Source organism: Capricornis sumatraensis, chromosome 12 (assembly GCF_032405125.1).
Source record: "Capricornis sumatraensis isolate serow.1 chromosome 12, serow.2, whole genome shotgun sequence".
Classification (NCBI taxonomy): Eukaryota; Metazoa; Chordata; class Mammalia; order Artiodactyla; family Bovidae; genus Capricornis; species Capricornis sumatraensis.
Window position 1 is genome coordinate 81,076,051 of NC_091080.1, and position 23,718 is coordinate 81,099,768.

The 23,718-nt window shown below is 41.3% G+C and overlaps 2 protein-coding genes across 3 annotated transcripts in view; one reads left to right on the forward strand and one right to left on the reverse strand.

Annotated features, from left to right (window-relative positions):
* The window catches only part of CLDN10 (claudin 10), a 96,477-nt gene extending 77,233 nt beyond the window's left edge, over nucleotides 1-19,244 (forward strand). For both annotated transcript variants that reach the window (XM_068984693.1, XM_068984694.1), the window contains exons 2-5: nucleotides 7,003-7,164; nucleotides 7,253-7,334; nucleotides 18,312-18,419; nucleotides 19,121-19,244. In XM_068984693.1, the coding sequence (XP_068840794.1) occupies nucleotides 7,003-7,164; nucleotides 7,253-7,334; nucleotides 18,312-18,419; nucleotides 19,121-19,244 (476 nt within the window). The remainder of the gene's footprint in view (nucleotides 1-7,002; nucleotides 7,165-7,252; nucleotides 7,335-18,311; nucleotides 18,420-19,120) is intronic.
* A 2,245-nt stretch (nucleotides 19,245-21,489) lies between these two features.
* DZIP1 (DAZ interacting zinc finger protein 1) overlaps nucleotides 21,490-23,718 on the reverse strand; it is a 49,521-nt gene continuing 47,292 nt past the window's right edge. The window contains exon 21 of the mRNA XM_068984501.1: nucleotides 21,490-22,564. Within this exon, the coding sequence (XP_068840602.1) occupies nucleotides 22,488-22,564 (77 nt within the window). The 3' untranslated portion in view covers nucleotides 21,490-22,487. The remainder of the gene's footprint in view (nucleotides 22,565-23,718) is intronic.

Consider the following 23,718-nt stretch of genomic DNA (forward strand, 5'->3'; position numbering starts at 1 on the left):
GCTTAAAAAATGGGCTGGGGGAAAGGAAACATACTGCAGGGGCAACCCCCCTCCGAAAAAAAAAAAAAACCGCTAAGTATCTGCAAATGGATCTGCTGGGCTTTAACTTTTGCTGTAAATTTTAGGAAAATAAATAGCTCTTGCTTGTGCTGCAGAGAGTAGCCGAATCCTGGCCACCCAGAATCTTGCGCGGGGGAAACTGACAAGTTCTGTGCGGCTCTCCTAAGTCCACATCTGCTGCCAGTTGTTCATGAGACTGTTTTCTAGGCTGTTTAAGGTATTGTATTAGAGCAACAGGTGTTCACAAAGAAAACTGGCTATTTTTAGTTTCAAGAGGAATGGTACCTGTCCAGGCGGTGACACTGATTGCTCAAGTTCTAGGCTCCTTGCTCCCAGGATTTCACAGCACATCGTTCCTGGCAGAAACTTTAAGAGAGTCATTTACATGAGTTCTCGGTTTGAGGTGTTTTCTTTTTCTTTTATTACCGCACAGCAAGTCTTTGTTTGCGTAGCTGAGTAAATAACACACAAAATTTAATTCCCCTGAGATGGTGCTTGCCACGAAAAGCAAACTCTTGCTCAATGGAGGTATTTGGTGGAAACCCTGCTGAAGGGAATAGGTATCTGGTTTTAGATGAGTGACACCTGGGTCTGCCATCATAGTGTGTAAAATAAGTAGCTGGGATGCCACTGATGGTCTGGAATGACTGTTGAATTTCCTGTGCCCTGCAGAGCACACATCCAGATAGATGTTTGAACAGGCAGGCTCGTTTCTGTGGTTTCTATTTAGGAATATGGATTGACAGTTGTTGTTCTAAACACGTTCGTCCTTCTCTTGTAACTGTCTGGTCACTGAGAGGCTGCCAGGCAGGTGTGCTTCTTTCTATGGGACAGTTGGGGGACAGAGGTGGCGATTGAGAAATAAATACATCATGAAAATGATTGGGTGTAGAATAGTGAAGCCCTCACCCTGTGTGTGTCAGGTGAGAATAGACATCATGGTCAAGATCTGGGGGCATGGGAACTTCGCTGGTGGTCCGTGGACTAAGACTCTGAGCTCCCGATACAGGATGCCCAGGTTTGATCTCTGGTCAGGGAACTAGAACCCCCATGTCCCAGCTAAGACCTAGGGCAGCCAAATAAAGGATTCCCAGGTGACTCAGTGGTAAAGAATCTGCTCGCCAATGCAGGACAAGCAAGAGACATAGGTTCAATCCGTGGGTCAGGAAGATCCCCTGGAGAAGGAAATGGGAACCCACTCCAGTATTCTTGCTGGTAAAAATCCCCTGGACAGAGGAGCTTGGCAGGCTACAGTCCCTGAGGTCGCAAAGAGTCGGACACGACTGAGCCACTGAACACACATACAGGCACACATACGAATAAAGAAATAAATTTTTTTTAGAAAGATTTGGGGGCCAGAGAGGTAGTGAGGAGGAAGAAGAGCATAGCTTTCAACCATCCAGCTCTAAAGAAGAGGCGTGACATTTGTATACAACTCCGCTCACAAAGTGGCCTTCCACGTGTGCTGCTGTGTCTAGAAAATGACTTTACAAAACATAAATGACATCACCGCTTGTTCTGCCTTGTTTTCAAGTTAATAACATAGCTTTCCAAGTCAGTACCTATAGAAATGACTCTTTAACGACTGCATGAATACTGTTAAATAAACTGGTTTATTTAACGACTTACCCACTGTTGGACGTTGGGTAAAGCCTTCCTAGGTTTTCACTGTCGTTAGCGCTTTACGGAAAACCTTTCTGTTTGCTTCTTTGTGCGTATGTGTGTTTCTGTAGTGTAAATACTGAGAAGTAGTATTGTCAGAGCAGCCTTCATTTTATTAGTCAGTTTATACTGCCAGATTAAGTCCACCTAGAGTATGAGAATACCCGTTTCTCTCTACATTCTCACCACTAAGTTTCTCATCCAGTTTAATGGGCAGCAACCTATCACGTTATTCTAGTTGGCATTTCCCTGATTACTGGGATTTTGACCATCTTATACTTATTGACCACTTTTTTTCCTTTTATGAGTTGCTTGTCTGTATCTTATGCCCATGGTTCGGTTATTTCCTCTTGGTTTAAATGATTTTTTTTTTTTTTTTAGATTCTAGATGTGGGTCTTTGATTTGTTAGATATGTTGCAATCTCAGCCCATTGCTTGTCTTTTAAATGTGGGTGTCTTTTCTCATACAAAACATTGAAATGTATCCTATAATCCAGTGTATCAGTCTCATCGTGCTGGCTCAGCTTCTTGTGGCTTAAGAGGGCATCGCCTATCCCAAAGTGATCATTTACTTTTCATTATCTCCCAGGATAATATTTGAAGGGGGGAGTTCAGCCACGCAGCTACATTTTTCCCTGTAGAGAGAAGTCAGTTCCCCCCACTTACAAGTGGAACTTCCCAGAACAAGCCCGTTTGCTTGTTGATGCTCTGCAGTGAACTTTCGGGGCAGCCACATGTGCTTGGATGCTGGCCCTCAGTCAGGTCCTGCCCACAGCACGGTCCACTTGGACTTCTTGATATTGCATTTGAAGTGAAGGGAGAAAGCTGCATTAGCAGGGGGTGTTGTGGCCACAGCCCTGAGTAAGCCAACCCTCCCCTTAACCCAGGCAGAAAAATCCAAGGGAGAGAGAAGGCTCACAGTGCTTCCCTGTCTCATCTTAGGTGGAAGAACAACGTGTCTCTTGGACACAGAGGATGGGGTCATTATTCTGAATTTCCTGTATGAGGTCAAAGCTCTGATTCCTCATTGTCAAGAGGTATTATTGTTATCCCAGTTTTCCCTATAAGAAAGAAGCTAAATGTACAGATTGAATGTAATGCCATGTTAAGATTCCAACTCTAATTTCTGCCTAGAATCAATCTTAGTGTTAGAGACAGGAAGCTTTGATGTGTTTCTTACCACTCACCAGACACTTAGTTCATATTATTCCTCCTGTGAAGTAAGTGCTGTTCTCCCTGGGTTTTACAGATGAGATAGCAGGCTTGGAGAGATTAGGGAATGTAGTCAAGGATACACAGCAGGTAAAGAGAGGAACCGGAGCTGAAATTCAGAGGTGTTTGCCCCTCATACCATCCTTCTCACAAAGGATCTGCTAAAAGCACATTCTTTTTTTTCTTTCTTCCTTCAATCAACAACTAGCAAGAGTGCTGCTAGGAAATTGTCTCCACCACGTGGATATTTTTATTTCTGCTAGTTGGAAAATAAGGTACGTGTGGAAAACATTTAACTTTTACGGGACACCTTGAAGGTTTCCTCCAACGGAATTCATTAAGGTCATGGTATTTTACTAATTGAAAAACTCACGGTTGAACGAGCTGGTGATTTCTGTTTATTGCTAACCCATATTCCTTTCAAAGCACCACTTGAACTACAGCTGGGAAGCATTTTAAGCTATGCTTTAGTGTTGGGTTTTTTTTTTTTTTTTCAGTTTATGCCATCTATTTTTGTTAGTGGGAATGTTTGTCATTTTTTCCAAGGAAGTTAACTATAAATTATACTTCAGAGAACTTCTGAGCAAATATGTTCATGCCTCAGCACTTTAATGTGTTAATTAGCTATTAACGGTGTCAGTAAATTAGACCTGTCAAAAATAATAGCCTCCTTGACTAGGTTTTTACCACCACTTCACTTGAGGGTGTTACTTATAAATTTTGACCTCCGGAACTGTTAAAAAGCAAGGTTGTAGAAGTCTGCTTTGCAAAAGATAAACTCAAAGAGTTTGTGGGAAGTCACCCAAGGCTTGAGTCTGTGGGTGTTTTAAGAACCAGTAGCGCCTAATTTACAGACCTCGAGCCTACCAACAACTGCGTTCCATTTATGGCTGGCAGTGGAGTTTATCCCAGGAACTCCAGACCCTGCAGTGCCTTCCTTTGTGCGTGTGCTGTGTGTGCTTAATCGCTCAGTCATGTCCGACTCTTTGCAACCTCGTGGCTCCACTGTCCTTGGGATTTTTCATGCAAGAATACTGGAGTGAGTTACCACTCCCATCTCCAGGGGATCTTCCCCACCCAGGGATCAAACCCCCATCTCCAACATTGTGGGCGGATTCTTTACTGTCTGAGCCACCAGGGAAACCCTTTATGCATGTGATGAGTTAGCAACTTATTGCTACTCTTCTCATGGTAGGCAGAGTTACCTTCCCCTCCACATCAGGGTTCTGGTTGGTTCTGATGAAGGACTGACATCATCAGAATCTGCTCTCTCTCTATTTCTCCTCTTGTGCCAAGAGGGCAGAGCCAGTCTTTCTGTAGGTATCAGAGCTGAGACAGGAGAACCGAGTGAGAAATTCAGAAAAAAATAGTATGAGTAATGGTTAAAGTTTAAAGCCTACTCTTATTTTCCCCAGTCATATTAAGGGGTGAATGCACCAGCTTGGGATTCTGACCACTGTGTACCATCTGGGAAAATGCATTCCATGTTCTGAGTGATCAAATTGTAGACTTAACCGTTTGCACGGCTTGTGTATTTTCTGTACACAAAGTCTATGAGATTACTAAAGTAAATGCAAATTATGGTGGATGATAAGGTTTTCTAGAATAGTTTTTTTTAAAAAACATTATAATAGAGGTTATGGGCTTCCCAGGTGGCACTAGTGGTAAAGAATCAGCCTGCCAGTACAGGAGATGCAAAGATGTGGGTTCAATCCCTGGGTCGGGAAGATCCTCTGGAGAAGGGAATGGCAACCCATTCTAGTATTCTTGCCTGGAGAATCTCATGGACAGAGGAACCTGGTGGGCTACAGTCCATGGGGTCACAAAGAGCTGGACATGACAGAGAGGCCATTAGTACTACTAAATCACGCGTACACTTTCTAATGTGTTTAAGATTGCAGTAAGAATCAGCTAAAACATCTCAAAACCATAGGTTGAAACAAATGTCAAAAATTTTTTTGAAACCACACTGTCCCAGTAGCTCTGGTGGTAAGTGATGAGCTAGTTGCGGTTTCTCTGGAGGACTTTCTTTAACCTTGCAAGGGGGAGGGAGGTGGGAGGGGGGTTCAGGATGGGGAACACATGTACAGCTGTGGTGGATTCATGTCAATGTATGGCAAAACCACTACAATATTGTAAAGTAATTAGCCTCCAATTAAAATAAATTTATATTAAAAAAAAAAAAACCTTGCAAGGAACTAACAGGCTTCCTCCCTCTGTGCTTCTGCCGCTCCCTGGGTTTGGCTGGGGGACTTGAGGATTGCAGCTTAAAATGGAGCTGAGTTAGCATTCCGCAGCAAACACACAGATCACCCTTGCAGCACTATTACTACCAAAATAAGCCTCCCTTACCCTGTTTTGCAAAAAATAAGTTTCTTTTACTGGGTTTTTTTTTTTTTTTGACAGCCTCACCATCAGTAAAATTATTTTCTGTCTGGAAACAGTTCACACTATAAAATGGAAGATCGTTGTCCTTGCTTTCTGCATTTGGGGTGTTGTTCAATTGCTAAGTCAGGTCTGACTCTGCGACCCCATGGCTTGCAGCACGCCAGGCTCCTCTGTCCTCCACTGTCTCCCAGTATTTGCTCAAACTCATGTCCATTGAGTTGGTGATGCATCCTAACCATCTCATCCTCTGTTGTCGCCTTCTCCTCCTCTTGCCTTTAATTTTTCCCAGCATCAGAATCTTTTCCAATGAGTCAGCTCTTCACATCAGGTGGCCAAAGCTTCAGTTTCAGCAACGGTCCTTCCCGTGAATATTCAGGACTGATTTTCTTTAGGATTGACTGTGGTTTGCATTTGTAGAGGCCTAAATTTGTTCAATTAATTAGAACATCTTCTGGATACTCTTCAAAATGGATCCTGGGGATAGGAATAAAACTTAAAATTTTATTTTTTGACCAAGAAACATGGCCTGGAGGCCACCTTCCGGCATTATTCCCTGAATATATGATTGTTGTAGCCTTAGAATTATTACTTATGTGATTATCATAGCCTTTGCCTGAACACAGTAGGAAATGACTTGGTGTATCTTGGCACTTATGAGTTTTTTCAAATTAAAAAGTTCAATTCCAACTGTAAACCCGATAGATACTATGTTCATTTGTTCAACAAATATTTACTTACACTGGTGTGTCATCACTGTTTCAGAATATAGCACTGTTTCAGGCTGAAGTATACCTAATGACATTTTTTAAATGTATTCATTTATATCCTATTAATTTAAAATTTGTTAATGTCTGGACAAAAGCCAGTCTGAAGTTTACCATCATCCTGGCTGTGCAAATAAGAATATATGACTAAGAAAATGAGTGGTGTAGGAGGAATGTTCAAAGAAACCAACAGAGCAAGCTTTTAGGATACTTGGAAAGCATCCATTTGTATGCAGTTAATTTCATAATTATAAAATATTCTTCTAGGAACTAACCAATGCTTATTTAAACCCAGTATTATTGTATGTGCCCTCAAAATTTTTTAAAAGGTCATGAAAATACATCTTGATTTAGATTCCTCATGGTTCATGATGATATTTCAGTTGGTCTCATTTATAATCTTTCACTAATATTAGAAGATGTGAATCTTTGGGAGCTCTGCTCAGTTATAAGGTTTTCAGTGTCAAAATCATCAAAACATCTGTTTTAAAGGTCTGATGTGCAAAGGAGTAAGAGGGTTGAGAGAGCGGCGGATGAGGTTTCTCAGGGTGAAAGGCAGTGTCATGTGGATTTTGTAGTCAGATCTGGATGGGATTCATTCCAGCCTCTTACTCACTCATCCCTGGCATATCACGTAGCTCTTGTGTGTCTCGGTTTCCTCACCTGTGACTGTGGAATAATAACACTCAGAGATGTAGCCTGAGGATCCTGCATATGCCAGACTGAAAAATGTACCACAGGGATTAACTTTCTTTCCATTCTTGCCTGTTTTAAGCTGTGTTTTAACCATTTTTCTGTCTTTTTTTTTTTTTTTTTTCAGAAAACAGAAAGTCATTCAGGAGGACAATGTAAAATGTGTTTCTCCCTGGACAGCCACATGTTTTATGCTAATGTATATGCCCTACTCTAATTGCAGGTTACATCCAGGCGTGTAGAGGACTTATGATTGCCGCTGTCAGCCTAGGCTTTTTTGCTTCCATATTCGCCCTGATTGGCATGAAATGTACCAAAGTCGGAGGCTCAGATAAAGCCAAAGCTAAAATTGCTTGTTTGGCTGGGATTGTATTCATACTGTCAGGTAAATAGTAACTTTCTTCCAAACAAGGGGCTTCAGGATGTTAATGAAATACCCGGAGTCATAGTCCTTTCCTTCTGATGCTCTTTAGGGCTGTGCTCAATGACCGGGTGTTCCCTGTATGCAAACAAAATCACAACAGAATTCTTTGATCCCCTCTTCGTGGAGCAAAAGTAAGTATTCTTCTTAAGTCTGTATGCTTATGGCTTACAGGAAATGGATTTAAAATCATCTTCTAAATTAAAGTACCTAAATTTCCTCTATGGCTTATGAAAGTGGGGTATACTGATAGAGGCTATTTGATGACATCATTTAAGAGCAAACGGTGTATGTGCTACATTGGCAAAAGATGCCCTGAATCACTGCATTACTGTTACAAATGTCTTGTAATATACTTGTCTGTAAATAGCTCAAGGCTTAGGATTTAGAACGCTAAAGCTCGTCCTACTATACATTGTAAAACTGAAGTCAAATGGGGGAAAGTGAAAGAGAGGTGTAAGATGGGGAGGAAAGAAGGAGAAAGTGTGATAACCGAAAATTAAGTGCTTGCCTTGATTGCTGTCCATCCAGAATGATACTTGCCAGCTTTTAGGCTGTGGGCCAGTTTCCATCGCAGTCATTGAGGTGAAAACGAGACTGTGGTTCTGAAGATTAGAAATGATTAAATGATAGTGAATAAAATATTATTTTTCATTTTTAATCAGCCTTTCCCATTTGATCTGTTGACTATGGCCTTAACAAGTTCTACCTAATAAACCTTTGTAAAGAAACTGTACATGATGCAGGGTCTTTAAAAAAAATTCTCTAAGAGTGGCACAGACACCCAGATGTGACCAGTTTCAGCTGCGGGTGAATGCTTTGGCACTTACAGACCAGTTCTCTTGTTGCTGTTGGTTTTTAACTGTGGCCTGTTGCTTTTTATAGTTTCCCTAGGCTTATTTCTTTGCTTTGGAAAAAACCCAAGGAATACCAAATTAGAAATCATAATAGATCAAACAGTTTGTCTTCCGTGAGAATATTCCCATAGATTCCTGTAGAAAACTGCTCATGTATGCATGTGTACTGCTATCAACCAGGCTGGGGATTTTCTTTCAGTCTTCAGATAAAATACTATAGAATTTTAAAAGAGTAATTACGAAAATGTCTGATCAGGATCCATTACTTTTTTCTGGTGGATTTAGGAATCTTTAGGAAATGATTTTTCTAGTAGTGTCTCTTGTGTAGTTCATGCATAAATAGTAAATGCTTATATAATGAAATATAATGAAAGTAATAGATAACACGTTAGGCCCCTACCATTGACCAAGCAGAGCATTGCAAATATTATTTTATTATTTTACTCTTACAATAGCCTCTAGTAGAAGAGAAGGAGACAAAAATTAGGAAAATCAATTAGCTGAAAATTGGCTATCAACACAAAGTAAACTGATTCCATAGGTCTTAAAGTATTTAATTTCTGAAGTGAGATTTTGACTTTGGCATATTCTAGGGGAGAGGACTTCCCAAGATGGCATTTCCTAGAATTTAGTAATCGGAGCCTCTGATGTAGTTTGTGCATGAACTCGGAGAGGAATATGTTGGAGAATTGCTGCCAAAGGCATAGCCAGCCCTAGGGGGACTGGGGTGAGGGCACCCCTCCAGGGGTGTTCTGATTATTTCCTTGGTGTCTTCACTGATGTTCATGAGAGTAGGTTCCTTGAGATCAGAAAACACTTGTATATCATCTTTTATTTGCTCAGCACGGTGCTTGGTTAAGTGAAATCCTAATCTGCAGAGCTAGTCCTCTCGGGATTAGTAGAAAAGCCTTCTGTTATCTCAGCAGACTGGGGAAGCCTCTGTGAAGATGGAGAGAGAAGGCCAGCTCCTCCTCCTCTCCCATCTGTATCATGCATTCATCTTCCTAGAGCAGCATCTCTCCCTGCAGCCCTAGATGGCTCAGCGGGGCACAGGGATGTGTGTGTTTAGCAGTGAGGAACAGGTGTTTGCCACATGCTCTAGTTTAGATTTCTGGTGACAGTTCATGGCCTAATATGTGGACTATCTTGGAAAATGTCTTGTGCACTTGAGAAGAATGTTTATGCTGTTGTTGGTTGGTATTCTCTGTATATATCTGTTAGATCTCATTAGTTTATTGTGTTAAGTCCTCTATTTCCTTATCTTCTGGCTGGCTGGTCTGTTCATTACTGTGAGTGAGATATTGAAATCTCCAACTATGATAATAGAACTGTTTATTCTTTTTTTCCATTCTTTCAGTTTTTGCTTCATAGATATTCTGTCATTATGTGCATAAATGTTTATGGTTGATATATCTCTTGCTGTATTAAATCTTTCATTAATATAAATAAATAAATAAATTTCTGGTGAGCGAATACCTGCCCTAAGATGCATTGAAAAACAGTGAGCCGCAGAACCTGATTTTGTTGCTGTTGTTTTTCTTAAGGATTCTCTACCATGTAAACTGAATCTTTGTGGATTTCCAAGACTCACCTTGGTTGCTTACGTTAGACACACATGACTAAGCTCATCCACAGAGTTCCCACCACATTCCTACTATGTGCAGGAAACTCAGGAGGTGCTTTATTGATAAGGGAACAAAATGAGTGGCTTCTGATGTTTCATTGGGGTGAAGATTGTGGCAGCTGCACCGCAAACAGTATCAGGCTTTGTATTCAGTGGCTGATTATTTCCGAAACCCTTTCTTTCCCACAACTTATCTGGGAAGATTTTTCTTCCTGCCTACAATCATTTGATTGCAACTGCAATCTTTACAGAGTTTCACCTGGCTCTGGTTGTGTTCTGCCATTTCCCCATTTTCCCCCTTTGTTTTGCTTCCTTGCTTTTATTCAAGTTGTGGTTATGTTTTACGGCTCTAGGATGGACTCCTGCAAAGCCTTGAAAACTGTTTCTCAATGCTTCCCTTTGGGCTGTTTCAAACCAACTTCCTCCTTTTTATTAAAGCAAAATCTACCAAATTGAAACAAAATCTATCCTCCTGAAAGCTCTTGGTCATAAGCACCCCTTAGTATGATTCACCCTATCATTTTGTTGAAATATACATTATTCTCACCATCTGTTGTCCAAACCAGTATCTTCCTGTCTTGCTTTGTTTTTTTCTTAAATAGATGGTTCCAAAGAATTGATTGGCATAAAGAAACTTCTCTTCAAATCATGCAAAGTTAGAGTATTAAACCCATTTCCTTAATTGAGAAAACAGAACATCTGATCTTAGATTTATTCTCTTTCAGTCAATGAGATTTATCAGTAACATTTTGGCCCAGATAGTCATGGTTTGGGTCTTATCATACTCAAGCCTTTTTAATTTCAGAGTTTTTGAAACCACAGAGTTACTTACCTTTAGCATGCTTCATTCCTGGAATACAGTTAGTTTCTACTTTAGTATCTAAGTTTTACTAAGGTAAAATCTTTCAGTGTTGTGGTTATTTAGTAGTTTAGAAATAAACAGCTGTCTGCTTCCTGGTAAATTCTCATTCCTGTTACCTATCAAGTTAAATGCACAGCAGACAATTCAAGAAATATGTTTCTAGATTAGACAATTCTCCCAAGTGAACTTGAAAGGGCAATCGATCTCACTAGGTGGCCTTGCCAAGATATTTAACTTCTCTACTCTGTCCTTATTATAATTTAATGAATTATAGATGTTTGTTTACTTAAGCTTGTTCCAATCATGAGGTTATTTGGAGAATGAATTAATGCTGGTAAGAGGGTCATAGAGTCTCAGGTAAGGGATTCCATAGCAGTGCCAAGTGTTAAGAACAAACCGGAATTTGACTGTTAAATATTAAGAAGGATTCACTTTGTTCTGTGGTAGGACTGACCACTTGAGATCATCAGAATTGCTCTGATGCCTTTTTCATGCTGGCAGAACTTAATATACTTAGAAATCAAATGTTTGGCAACTGCGTTTTGTTTTCACTGACCAGTATACAAAGCCACGATTTCCAGTTTGCCATGCTTCCTGGTGACTCAGCTTTTACCACCACCCCTTTCCCTCTCCTTTTCACATCCCGGCCCACCTCTGTGTATCCTGCCGGAATTGCATTCTGGGTGAGGTGCCCACCAGGGTGCTCCCTTTGCTCCTGGCGCTTCTGTTACAGTCCCACTGGGCAGTGGCACTTGCCTGTTGGTCCATCTTCCAAACGAGACCAGGAGTATCTTGAAGCAAAGACCACATCTTGCTGATTTGGGCATCTATTGTATCTAGTCCATACTCTATGATGTTTACAGCAAGGAAGATTAGTAAGCAATGGTGTATAGCTGTCTGTCTGTCTGTCTGCATCCCTCTTAGGGTGGAAAGACTGAGCATACTTGGGAAGATTTGGTTTAAGGGATGGGGGAGGGGAGACCTCAAGAATGAGAGCCCTGGATCCAGGCTGCCTGGGAGAGAACCGCAGCTCTGCCATCTTTTAGTGCTGTAGCCTTGAAGAAATTACTTGTCCTTTCTTGTGTCCTGTGTTCCTCATCTGTGAAATGGGGAGAATGAGAACTATGGGTTTATCATGAGGATTAAATGAGATAGTACATTTCAGCTGTTTAGACTGGTGCCTAGAGTAGGCACTCAGTGAACGCTATTCTTTTAAATGGGACTGACCCTTAAGCAGAGGCTATTACATAGCTGTTTATTTATTTTCCATTTCCTAAATTTGAGAATTCTCCACGAAGTTTCCATATGCAAGTAGATGCTTATTTAAATTATCCCTTTCTACTTGAGCCATGGTTTGGGAGGTGCCTGCCACTATTTCGTGGCCTTTTGGGAAGCTCTGGGTAGGAAATTTTGTGGTGTCTTGCAGATCACTGAGTAAGCTGTTAACTAACATGAATTGCATAAGGGAGAGGAGAATTTAGCAGCCTTGGGAGATACATGGATTGGTGGTCACTAAACAGCCTGCTTCTGGTACCTGGGACCCCAAAAGAATGCGGGGTATTTGGGGGAAAGGTGTGCTTGTAGATAATGCCTGTAGAATGCTTGTTCATATAAAATCCACCCATGTGGTGATATAGAGCTTGGATTATATAAGTGTTAGTTGCTCAGTCATGTCCAGCTCTTTGTGACCCCACGGACTCGGGCTTACCAGGCTCTTCTGTCCATGGAATTCTCCAGGCAAGAGTACTGGAGTGGATTGCCATTTCCTCCTCCAAGGATTATATAAGCCTTTGAGTTAAGTTTCTTTTGGATGGTAACATTTAAAAGATCAGTATACCAATGGAATTCAATTTTTAAAAGTTAACATTGATAATATATGGATGTACTTCCTAAACTTGGAACTTTTAAAACATATTTAGTTGTTTTAAGGTAACGGCAATGTTTTGGCTGCTACCACCCTTGATTAACATAAGGAGTAGGGCAGTATGTTTGGAAAAAAGTCCATCCTTGAGGTCAAAAGACTTGGCTTCTAGCTCTGCAACCTCTAGCAAGCTCACTTTTCTCTGGGGATCTTAAAAGGATGAAGTTTTTTTTCTTTTGTTAAACAGTTTTTGTTTTGTTTACGGAGGAGCTGCAGTTTCTTTTTTCAAGTCCAGCAAGTCCTGATTTTAATTACTACCCTCACCTCTTTTTGTGCTGGGTGAAAAGACAGCCGGAGGGAATTCTGAAAAAAAATTCCATACCCTAGAGCCACTGAGAAGGCAATGAGCTGGGGAGAGAGGGAAAACACATCTTTCTGAAATGACAAGCCCCAAACATTGCACTGATTGTATCTTTTCTTATCGATCCCATCTTTTCCTTAGCTAAGGTGAAAAGGGAGAAAGAGTGATGGCTAAGAGCTTGGGATTGGCTTATGGTATCCTTTGCTATGCAAAAGCTTTTAATTAAGCCCCATTTCTTTATTTTTGTTTTTATTTTATTACTCTAGGAGGTGGGTCAAAAAGGTTGAGATTAACTGATTGACTTTGCTATTCAGCAGAAACTAACACAACATCATAAAGCAACTAGGTGTGTTAGTAGCTCAGTCGTGTCTGACTCTTTGTGACCCCGTGGACTGTAGCTTACCACCAGGCTCTTAAAGCAACTATACTCCAATAAACATTAATTAAAAAAAAAAAAAAGAGCTCGAGGATTGGAATCAGTTATGGGTTTTAAATCCTGGTTCTACTATTTACTTAGCTGAGGTATGGGGAGGCAAGTAATTTAAACTCACTCAGGTTCAGTTTTCTCTGACGGTAAGAACAACTATCTCTTAGAATTGAAGATCAAATATGATAATACATGCCAAAATACTTAACACAAAACCAAAATCCTGCTACAGTGATCTGATGGTAGCTGTTGTTATGGTGGACTCTTACTTGGACCGCATCTATACATATTTGGGAGAACATGTAATGTTTACATTGCAAACACATGTTCTTCTGCTTCTGTTGTTAGGCTTCATCGTCCTTTAATTATTTGTTTTATGTCTGACCATCGCCTCTAGACTGTAAGGTCCTTGAGAACAGCACTGTGTTCTCTCATTCACCCTGAAACACATGATTTGAACAATATCTAGCTTGCCACTGCTCTGATGGTGTCACCTACCATCAGAGGTAGGTGACAGGGTAGGTGGGACACACGTGCTCCCTGTAGATGGCAGATCAAATGATAACAGGGCTTTGGGTGCAGGAAAGACAGAGATAAGAGATGTTCCTCAATCTGTTCCCTAAGGATTACTGTGCATGTTACTAGGCTAAAATAGGAGGTGAGTATGGAATGCATCAGAATTTAGACTACTGAGTGTGGTTCTAGCCCAGGCTCTCTCGTTAAGAAATGAATAGTAGCCTGGAGTCCTAGCACAGCCAGGTGAATAAGAATTAACTTCATCTAGTAATTCAAGGTATATTTTAATGCCTTAGATCATTATGGTTCTTTTTTGGGGAAACTCTGGTCATTAATCTGTGCTTTACTTTCTCTCTATAGAAAGAAAAATGTTCCCTATTGCTTGATTCACAATTATATACATGAATTCAGGTCATAAGGCTGCTTTTATGAGTCCTTTCCATTGAACAGAATATGTGAGACATAATCCAAGAACAACGTTCTGATCTGTAAAACAGAGATCAGTCCTCAGCCTGTCGATCCTGCATCTGTCTGGTGCTAAGCAGACTGGTAGCCTTTCCGAATAATGAATAAATTTTGGCGATTGTAACAGCTCATTAAAGGCTGGGAAAGCTGGTCTAGGGCCAGGAAGATGTTGTTAACAGAAGACAGACCTGCAGCAGATCATCTGAAATTTGGATAATCTCCTGAGGCGCTGAAGTCAGCTTTTCAGTTTTACCAAAAGTGAAGAAAGATTTCCAGGCAGAGATGGAGTTTCCCAATGAATGTCAGGGGAGTGGCCTGGAACAAACCTGAATGGATGTTACGTGGCTCACCCTCAGTCCTGTCTTTCAAAAACACTTCCATTTTTGCCAGATCACGCACACTGATGGGTGTGAATTCAAGCCTCTGTTGAATAAGTCTGCTGTACGTGTCTTTCAACAGAAGGAAGAAGAAAAAGTCTCTAAGAGAGAACCACATCACAGAATCCCTCACATCCAATTATTAGAAGCTATTGGTATAGATGTGGAATCTCTTTAACACGTTAGCTTTAAAATGGTTCTATTTACTAAATATTTGACTCTGACAGAATTCATACAATGCTCAAAAGGAAATGACACTCTCCTTGGAATAGAGTCTATATTTAGTGACTTCAAGAAAATCTAAAAATATGTTTAAAAACAGAAGTGAACCAGTTCCATGACCAGGGATTGAACCCATGCACCTGCAGTGAAAGGTCAGAATCCTAACCACTGTACCTCCAGGGGAATTCCCAAACCAATTTTTAATATAAGCCACACTGGTGACTCTTAAATCCCTTCAGAAAGTTTCAGTTTGCTTAAATGAATATAAAGACATAGTTCCCAACATCTGAGCTGTGTGGGTAGTTATCCTCTGATTTCTCCCCAGTTGTATGTTCTTTTTAAATGAATTCACAGTGCTGAGCTATGATTTGAGTTCTACCAACCTATGCCCTAAGGGACCACTATCAATTATTAGAGACTTATTTTTAACCATGATCCTGGCACTGGCATCCTGTTTTAGAAAGCTAAATGTTTTAAGAAAAATCTCAGACTGTTTTTTCCAGGAGTATTTACACTGAAAGTTAATATACTAATACATAGTTTCAGGAGAGAAAACAGCCTAAGCTCTAAGGAGAAAAATAGAAAGTATTGTTAAATTGCAATCCTATAATAATGTCCTCCATGTCGAAATGTTCAGTGTGCTCATCCTTTAGTTGTCTTTGCAGTAATAGCATGACAATGGATGGACTGGATGCCAGCTTACTGTAGAAACTGTAGATATTTTTAAAAGGTCCATTGACCGCTACCTACAACTTGGCAGGCCCTCTGCTCGTTTTATTTGTATAATGTCATCCAAACATTGTACAAGAAGGGCCTATTGTGGGAATCCAGGATATCCTTTGTAGATGTATAACATATTTAATGAAGGTATCTTTTATAAAACTACAGGTTAGCACTCTTGATCTGGCCAGCTCTTTTCAGCTGTACACTTCACTGTCCAGTCCTCTTTCAAGCTGGTTTTTGCGGACACTGAAGGCTTTTTCCCCACTTAAACTGACCTTCTGTTTCTGCCACTGCCTCAGATTGGGGCAGTTCGAGAAGTTTCACGGTTCCCAGAGCCTAATCAGTGCTTTAGTGCAGGATGGGGTGCTTATAAGCTCTTCCTTTAGCTCTCACCTTGATTCCCCAGGTAAAGCAATGCAAGAGTGAAAAAGAAGGGATCACGAGGCAGTGTGTATTGTGTAAGAACGGCAACCCACTCTAGTACTCTTGCCTGGAGAATCCCATGGACAGAGGAGCCTGGCTGGCTACAGTCCATGGGGTCACAAAGAGTCGGACACCACTAAAGCAACTTAGCCTGCATGCACACGCCAAGTTGCAGTGTGTATTATGTAATTCACCTCTTCCCAGTTGCAAATGGAAGCTGTGAAATTAACAGAAAAGCCAGATCTGGAATTGGGCAAGTAGACCACCAGGCCCTTGTCTTGTATAAAGGCTGCTTCCTGCTCCCACTGGCTGGCGGCCAGGGCCACACTGTCACACCACCACCGCTGCCTGCCCCTGCCAGATGGGAGTTCAGACATAGTGACCCAGCACGCCGAAAAGGATGAGACAAAGCTCAGGACAGGCACAGGCCACGCATGCCAGATGCTGTCCACAGTGTGGGGAGGTCTTGATACCTAAGCCTGACCCGGCACCAGGTCCAGGGTGGGTAGCCTGACCTCGACCCCAACTCTCCCCTCCTACTCTCGACTCTTCCTTTCATTCTCAGCCCCTCTGTGGATTCTGTATGATCAAAACAGACCCTTCCCCCTCTGACTTCATTTAACACTGAAAAGCACCATTAGGTAGGGAATGTCATCCATTTGTTTTCACCTTGTGATAGAGGTCTGTGAGCTATAAGTCTGAGAATCACTTCTTTATTAAAAAAAACAAACCCTAATTCTTCAGGAAAAGGACAGGCAGACATGAGAACACCACAACCCCTGAGATTTTGGTATACTTTGCTCGTTCTGTATTTGTTTCTCCATACATATATATATCTCCCCTGAAAGGATATCCTCCAGCCCTCCACCGTGACTTCCTTTGTTGTTCTCGGTAGTGCTGTTTGTTGTATGGTGACCTTTCCAGGGCAAGGGCTGTCTTACTTACCTTTGCATCTGTTCTAGTCATCAGTGGTGTACTATGGCCTGCCATCAAGGAGAGGCTTCATAGGCTGTCACTAAATGATACTTTTTAATTCATCTCTCACTGGAGTGTAGTGATAAGCACGATGAGGCTGTATCTATCGTGGACACTGTAGAGGAAGAAAAATGATTTTTTCCTCTACTCTCCTAGGCTCTCTGCTGAGAAGAAAGATAGATTAATAAGAGAAAACTGGAGTTTATTTATATGTGCATTGCCCCTACACAAGAGAGTACCCAGTGGCGTGTAATTCAAAGGGTGGCTAGAACTTGGTCTTATATAGCATCTTAACAAAAGAACAGTACATCTGTAGAGAAGTGACAACACAAAGGAAAAGGACTTTGAGCTTCTAGAGGCACGAATTGTGGGAAGGCATGTGAGGAGGGACAGTCCTAAAGGAAATCAGTCCTGAATATTCATTGGAAGGACTGATGTTGAGACTGAAACTCCAATATACTTTGGCCACCTGATGCGAAAAACTGACTCATTGGAAAAGACCCTGAGGCTAGCAAAGATTAAAGGCAGGAGAAGGGGACAACAGAGGATGAGAGGTTGGATGAAATTGCCAGCTTGATGGACATAAGTTTGAGCAAGCTCCAGGAGTTGGTGATGGACAGGGAAGCCTGGAATGTTGCAGTCCATGGGGCCGCAAAGAGTCAGTCACAATTGAGTGACTTACCTGAATGTAAGGAGGGAACTAATGAAAAATGCAAATTAGTGAAGTTTGTTAATGTAGATTGCTCCGGTGCCACTTGTGGGCTAAGCAGGGTGTTCAGTGTGTCTGAGAATTAACTTCTTCCTGGTAGTGAGGGGATGGGGACAGTTCTACACATTTATGCCCTGCTTTTAGGCAAACAGGGAGAAGGCAGAGAGCTTTCCTGTTTCTTCTCAGTTGCTTTTGGTCCCTTGTGCCAAAGTGGCATAGTTGGGGTGGCATGTTCTGTCACCCTTTGGCACCTTGCACATGACTGCACACAGCAGATGCTTAACCACTTACTGAGTTGAACCAAAATAAAAGCAGAGGCAACTTTCCTTTTTCCATCTAAAACCTGCCTAAATAATTTACCCTGCATAACAGGATAAATAGATGGAAATGTTTGGGCTTCAGGCAGAGCCCAGAGGCAATGTGCTGGCAGAGCCAGGAGGCCTCACCTTGAGTCCACGGCTTCTGCTTTACCCAAAGGCATCCCGATGCCTTCAGCTTCCTTTTGGGATGTTGGGAAGATACAATTGAGTGAAGGCTATAAAAACACTTTGAGAAAAGTATAAAGCATTCTTTACAGATATTATTGCTTCCTGTATAAGCTCCCATAGCAAGTGTATTATAAGCATTTAGTAAGTGTTGGCTAGTAGTGTTAAATGCTGTTTACTCCCCCAATCAGTAAGCTTTAACACTTGTGTGCTATTCTTCACAGGTATGAGTTAGGAGCTGCTCTGTTTATTGGATGGGCAGGAGCCTCACTCTGCATAATTGGTGGTGTCATATTTTGCTTTTCAATATCTGACAACAGCAAAGCACCCAGGTATGAAAAGAGACCAAAATGACCTGTTAAAAAGTACAATACTATTCTAAATTGTTATATGTGGGATAAATTATAGTAGTTCTTATGATTCTTAGAAACTTCAAACACCCAGACTTGGGAAGGGTAAGAATATATAGTAAATATTTAATATGGTAAAATTATATTGAATAGAATATAGATAATTATAGTTAATTTAAAAAGCAGAGCTTGTGTTGATATAGGACAGAAACCAACACATTGTAAAGCAATTATCCTTCAATTAAAAAAATTTTTTTGATGAAGCATTAAAAAAAAAAGCAGAGTTTGACATTCTTACGTTCCAAAGCTATTGCTGTAAGTAGAAATTTTGTCTAACTTTAGGGGCATATTCTTCACTTTGGCCTCACAATTTTCCCATAAGTGGAAATTGCTGATTAAGGTCATCACAGTCTCCCAAGATTCCAGGAAGATAAGTTTTATGTAAGTTTTGAAGGAGAATAAGTGAACAAACTAAGAAGCCATGAGTTTCTTCTGAGATCCTCTTAGTCACACTAGCTGTTCTGAAATGACACTGAACGATTTCTTGGGCTGAGAAGGAAGAAGGCTAAACGTAATCAGGGAAAGATGACTTAGCTGTGACAGAAACGGGGGGATGTGGTTTCTTCCCATTTTTGTTTGTCCTACGTGTGAAAGACCATCTGCCAAACCGTTTTGCCTTTCAGAATGGGATACACGTACAATGGGGCCACGTCTGTCATGTCTTCTCGGACCAAGTATCACGGCAGAGAAGGAGATCTCAAAACCTCAAACCCTTCAAAACAGTTTGACAAAAACGCTTACGTCTAAAAAGAGAGCTGCCTTCAAGCTGTGTCTTGAGCTTGTTCTAAACGTGAACTGTTCACAAAATGATGCCATCAAGGCCCTCCTATAATTAACACTCAAACTATTTTTAAAATATGAATTTGAAGAATTTGTTGATTCTTGGATGTAAATGTTCTTCTATAGTTACGTACTAATCACTTTCTGTTGTGGCTTTCTATAAAAAAAAATAAACAGGCTATTTACAAGATTTGTATATATCTTACACATCTGTGTTTAACACCAAAGATTCCAGCAGTGTTCGTAATGTAGCCTTCTTAATCACCCAGACCTTGCAGTATTTGTCCCCATTTTTTATGTGTTTGTTCCTTCATATATTAAACAGAGTGTATTTAGGAGTCATGACTTGTAAACAGTATGGGGGTGATCTGAGACTGTTCCTCAGATGTCTGGGTTGAATGGACATGTACTGGCTGGGCAGAGCCGATTGCTAGCTGCTGACACCTATCTGTCACCACTGTGCTTCTCAATGGCTGCTCCAGGAAGGGCTCACGGGGCCAAGATGCTACTGCCCACTACCTGGCTGGTCTTCCTTAAATACCTCCTCCTCCGGTATAGAGAGCAGATCTGGATACCCTGGACATGGCCGACTCTGAGGCTGACAGAGGAGGGCCTGGAGCCGCACGGTCCCTGCCTCACTCAGAAACAATGGACCGAGTTCCTGAGGACCTGTGTCGCTCAGGCTGTGTGTGGGGAACCAACTGGCAATGGAGAGACAGCATTTTTTTCAAGACATGTAAGTTCCTCCAGGGATCTCTGACCAAAGACAATGTTTTATTTCTCAAGCCAGCCCTTTCATCTCATATCCACAGGGCAATAGTTACCTCAGTCTGTGTGTGCCCGTCACTGCTCTAAATGCTCTGTGTGCCCTCAGTCACTGCAGCCTCATAGCCACCCTCTGAGGTAAGTACTGTAGGACCCTGAACTGACAGAGGATGAAATGAAAGCAGAGAAGCTGAAGCGACTTGCCACAGCAAGTGACAAGACCTCAAGGACTTTGAACTGAGGCAGTCTAGGGTGAAGTATATACAGTCTCAGGCTGTGGCTACGAATTGCTTAGCCATGTCTTCTGTGACTCAGGTACCCAACAATACCAGTCACAGCATGGGTGACCGTGATATCTTCCTCAAGCCTGAAGGACTTAAAAAGGAAAAATCACATTGCTTGGAGGTGCTCACTGAAAAGAAAATGAACGAGTTTATTACTGATACAGTAAACTTTTTTTTCCAGACCATGGTAGTACTTAAATACCTTTTCCGGGGACACAAATGAACTGGAAACCACTGAGGGAGGCTGGGTACTATAAGCAATGTGGGCACAGGGTTTGGTGAATGTGTGTTTAAAACAAATTTTTAAATTTTTAGAGCTGTACTGGTGAAGAAAATATTTTGACCGTATTGAATTATCACAGCTTCTGAAGAATTTAGGGCGACAAGGAGTCAAAGTACAGAAAAACTGTCAAGAGCCAAAAACATTAGCCGTGTGTCTGTGTCAGAAAATATAAGGCGATGGTCCAAAGGAAAATGAGCAATTCTAGTACAACCTAACATGACAGGACTAAACAGAACATCAGCTTTTGCGACACAGATGCATAAAGACTTGTGTTACTTAGCAGATGGCCATCATCGTTCCCCAATCCTTGCTGTTTAGGAATAAAGACACGGCAGACCCAGGACTTGAGAGCTGAGGCCTGGTTTAAAGCCTGCTTTTGTCATTTTTCTAGTCATACGGCTTTTGGCAAGTTACTGTATAGCTTAGTTCCTCACGTCTTTAAGAAGAAGATTAAAATAATATGTCTCAAAGTTGTTCTCATCAAATGAACTAATAACATACATTAGAACAAGGAGCTCAACGGATATAAGTGGATAAGTGAGTGAACACAGGAGCCCACGTGCCTTCTTAGGCATTGTTGTAGGTTATTTACCTGTGTCTTACTACAGTGAAGATTTGATGCAGGGTTTATTAGAGCTTTTAGAAACTTACATTCAAAGCAGGTATATTTGCATTAAATGGCCTTTATGGGAAGTTTTTAAAAAGGTAAGTGGCCCACAAGTAAAAGGACCCTGGTGGGGCAGAAACAGATAAAGGAAAAATTGCTCTTTTAGATCAGCATGTTACATGGCATGGCTACCAAGACAAGCTTAAATCCTTGAATGAGATGAGTTTAACTTGAAATCAGTTCTAATAACTCAGCCACAGTCACAAGGGTGTCACTGAGGGTTTTACTTGAAAGGCTGACAAAACAAAGAGAGGTCCAAATCCTAACAGACCATTTAGTTAAAATATTACTTTTTTGGGGGAAACAAAAGTAGAGATAGTACCACAAAGTATAAAAAAAATGCAAAAAACAGTTTATATGAACATGTTGACTATTGATAATGTCACTGTTAAGAATATAGCTAAATTAGTTTTGAGGTATTTTCTAATGCGGAAAGGGCATTTTAAAAAAGTAAAAAAAACTACAGACATATGAATTCAGGACTGACTCTATTCTATTCATAGTCTGATAACTGATATTTAAAATGGCTACATTTTATTCATAAAATATCCAAGGTCAAGGTTATGCTGCAGAAATAGTATTTTTAAGTTCTAAAACATGCTTACAGTGGCCCAAAGCTACATATGGTAAAAGTACTTCCAGAAAATGTAGTTAATATGGGCATAACTATATTCTTATTAACTCTAAACTTACTTCTAGATGAAACATAAGCTGTCTACTCTTTAAAATTTCACTGATTTCCACCAATTCCATTTTAAGGATACTAACAGAACTTTATAGTGAAACACTTCCAACATGACAATGTACATAAGAAAGATATTTTTTTTAAAGTTTAGATGCAAACTAAAACCTGCTCTTAGTTAAAAAAAATTCACTTAAAAATTAGTTGAAAAAAATACACCTAAACACTAGAGTACTGTTCTGAAGAAAAAACTTTTTATGACTTCAGTTGACACATTATTTTTAAGCAGCAGCAGCATTCTTAAACACCTTTATATGCTTCAAAATACTGCTGACAATATGTGTGTGTGTGTTTTTAACACTGTATTAGGTGCCATTAAAGAGACTCTTGTTCTCTGAGAGCTGGTTTCCTTGTTTTTTCAGGAGATACTGTCAGGCAGGACAATCATAGTTGCGTAGGCAGTGCTGAAATAGCACGATACCAAATACTGCTGAAGTCTGGACGGACCTCCTGACGCACAGGGTGATGGTTACACGTCTGAAGAGTCGCTCCATTCAGTCACAGTTACTAAGCTGCTTTTCAGTGTACTGGACTCATCCTGAGGTCCTGTGTGGGAGACAGGGAGGGACGGAGGGGAGGCCCCAGTGATTAAACGAGCACATTGTCTAGCCAGTAAAAGCTCCATAACTTCACACTGTAATTCATCACTCGGGCCTGAGTCGGCTTGCCAACCCCACCCCCAGCTCCCACCGGCTGGGGCAGGACGCCATGGACCATCCCACCACCGCGGGACCGCCCTGTCTCTAGGTCAGCCTCACAGGGCCCTCGAAGCTTCCACCCGGCCCCCACCTCCTGGCATTCAGCACAGCGCCTGGAGGCAGGCAGCCATTAAGAGAGGAGAATAAAATTAACAAGCCAGGGAGGGACTACATGCTAAAAATAGGTTCTCTAGCATAGATGAGCTAAACGGTGACGTTAGATCAAAAGTGCCTTGAGCCACTGAAACAGAGCACAGAGAATTCCACTTGAGCGTGACTAGGGATGTTTTCTTTGAGGGGCGTGGGGTCATGGCAGTGGCAGGAGGAAATGTACTCAGGGCATTCTGAGTGTTCTGAGTGTCCCGTGTCCTTCCACAGTCACTGGAGCGTAAACGCGTCTTTATGATGAGGATGGATGCTGAGACATAGCACAGAAAACTTATGACGGTGCCAGAAGAGGTCAGTGTTAACAACTGACACATTGGTGGAGAAAAGAGATCAAGTGAAGACACAGGCAGCAATGGTTCATCTTAGAAATGCAGGGTGCGGGGTACAAGATCCTGCTATAAACAGACCAAGAGATGTGCATGTATTCATGTAAAATTATAGATGGTGCGGGGCGGTGGGGGGGACTAAAGTACTGAAGAGGGGGCATGAGAGGTGCAGGCAGTGGAGAAGGAGCCAAGTCTTCATCTGTCGTATCAGCACCTAGAAAGTTCACGTCTAAAATTGCTAAGTCTAGAAACAAGTTTGAGCCAGTTACTTGCAGGGATATAGGATGGCTAGGAGGAGGCACTGTGTGTATGTGGGGTGGTGGGGGTGGTGAGGGGGGACGTGGAAAAGAACTCTGATTCAAAAAAATACAAACAATATTTTCTGATTTTAAAAATTAAATGTGTTGAGAGGTTAAGTGACTGGACTTATTATTCAGACTCTAGCCTGGGTGGATAGGGTCAACGGCAGTAAACAGCTTCCCTGGTCCTTCATTCCACTGGCTACAAT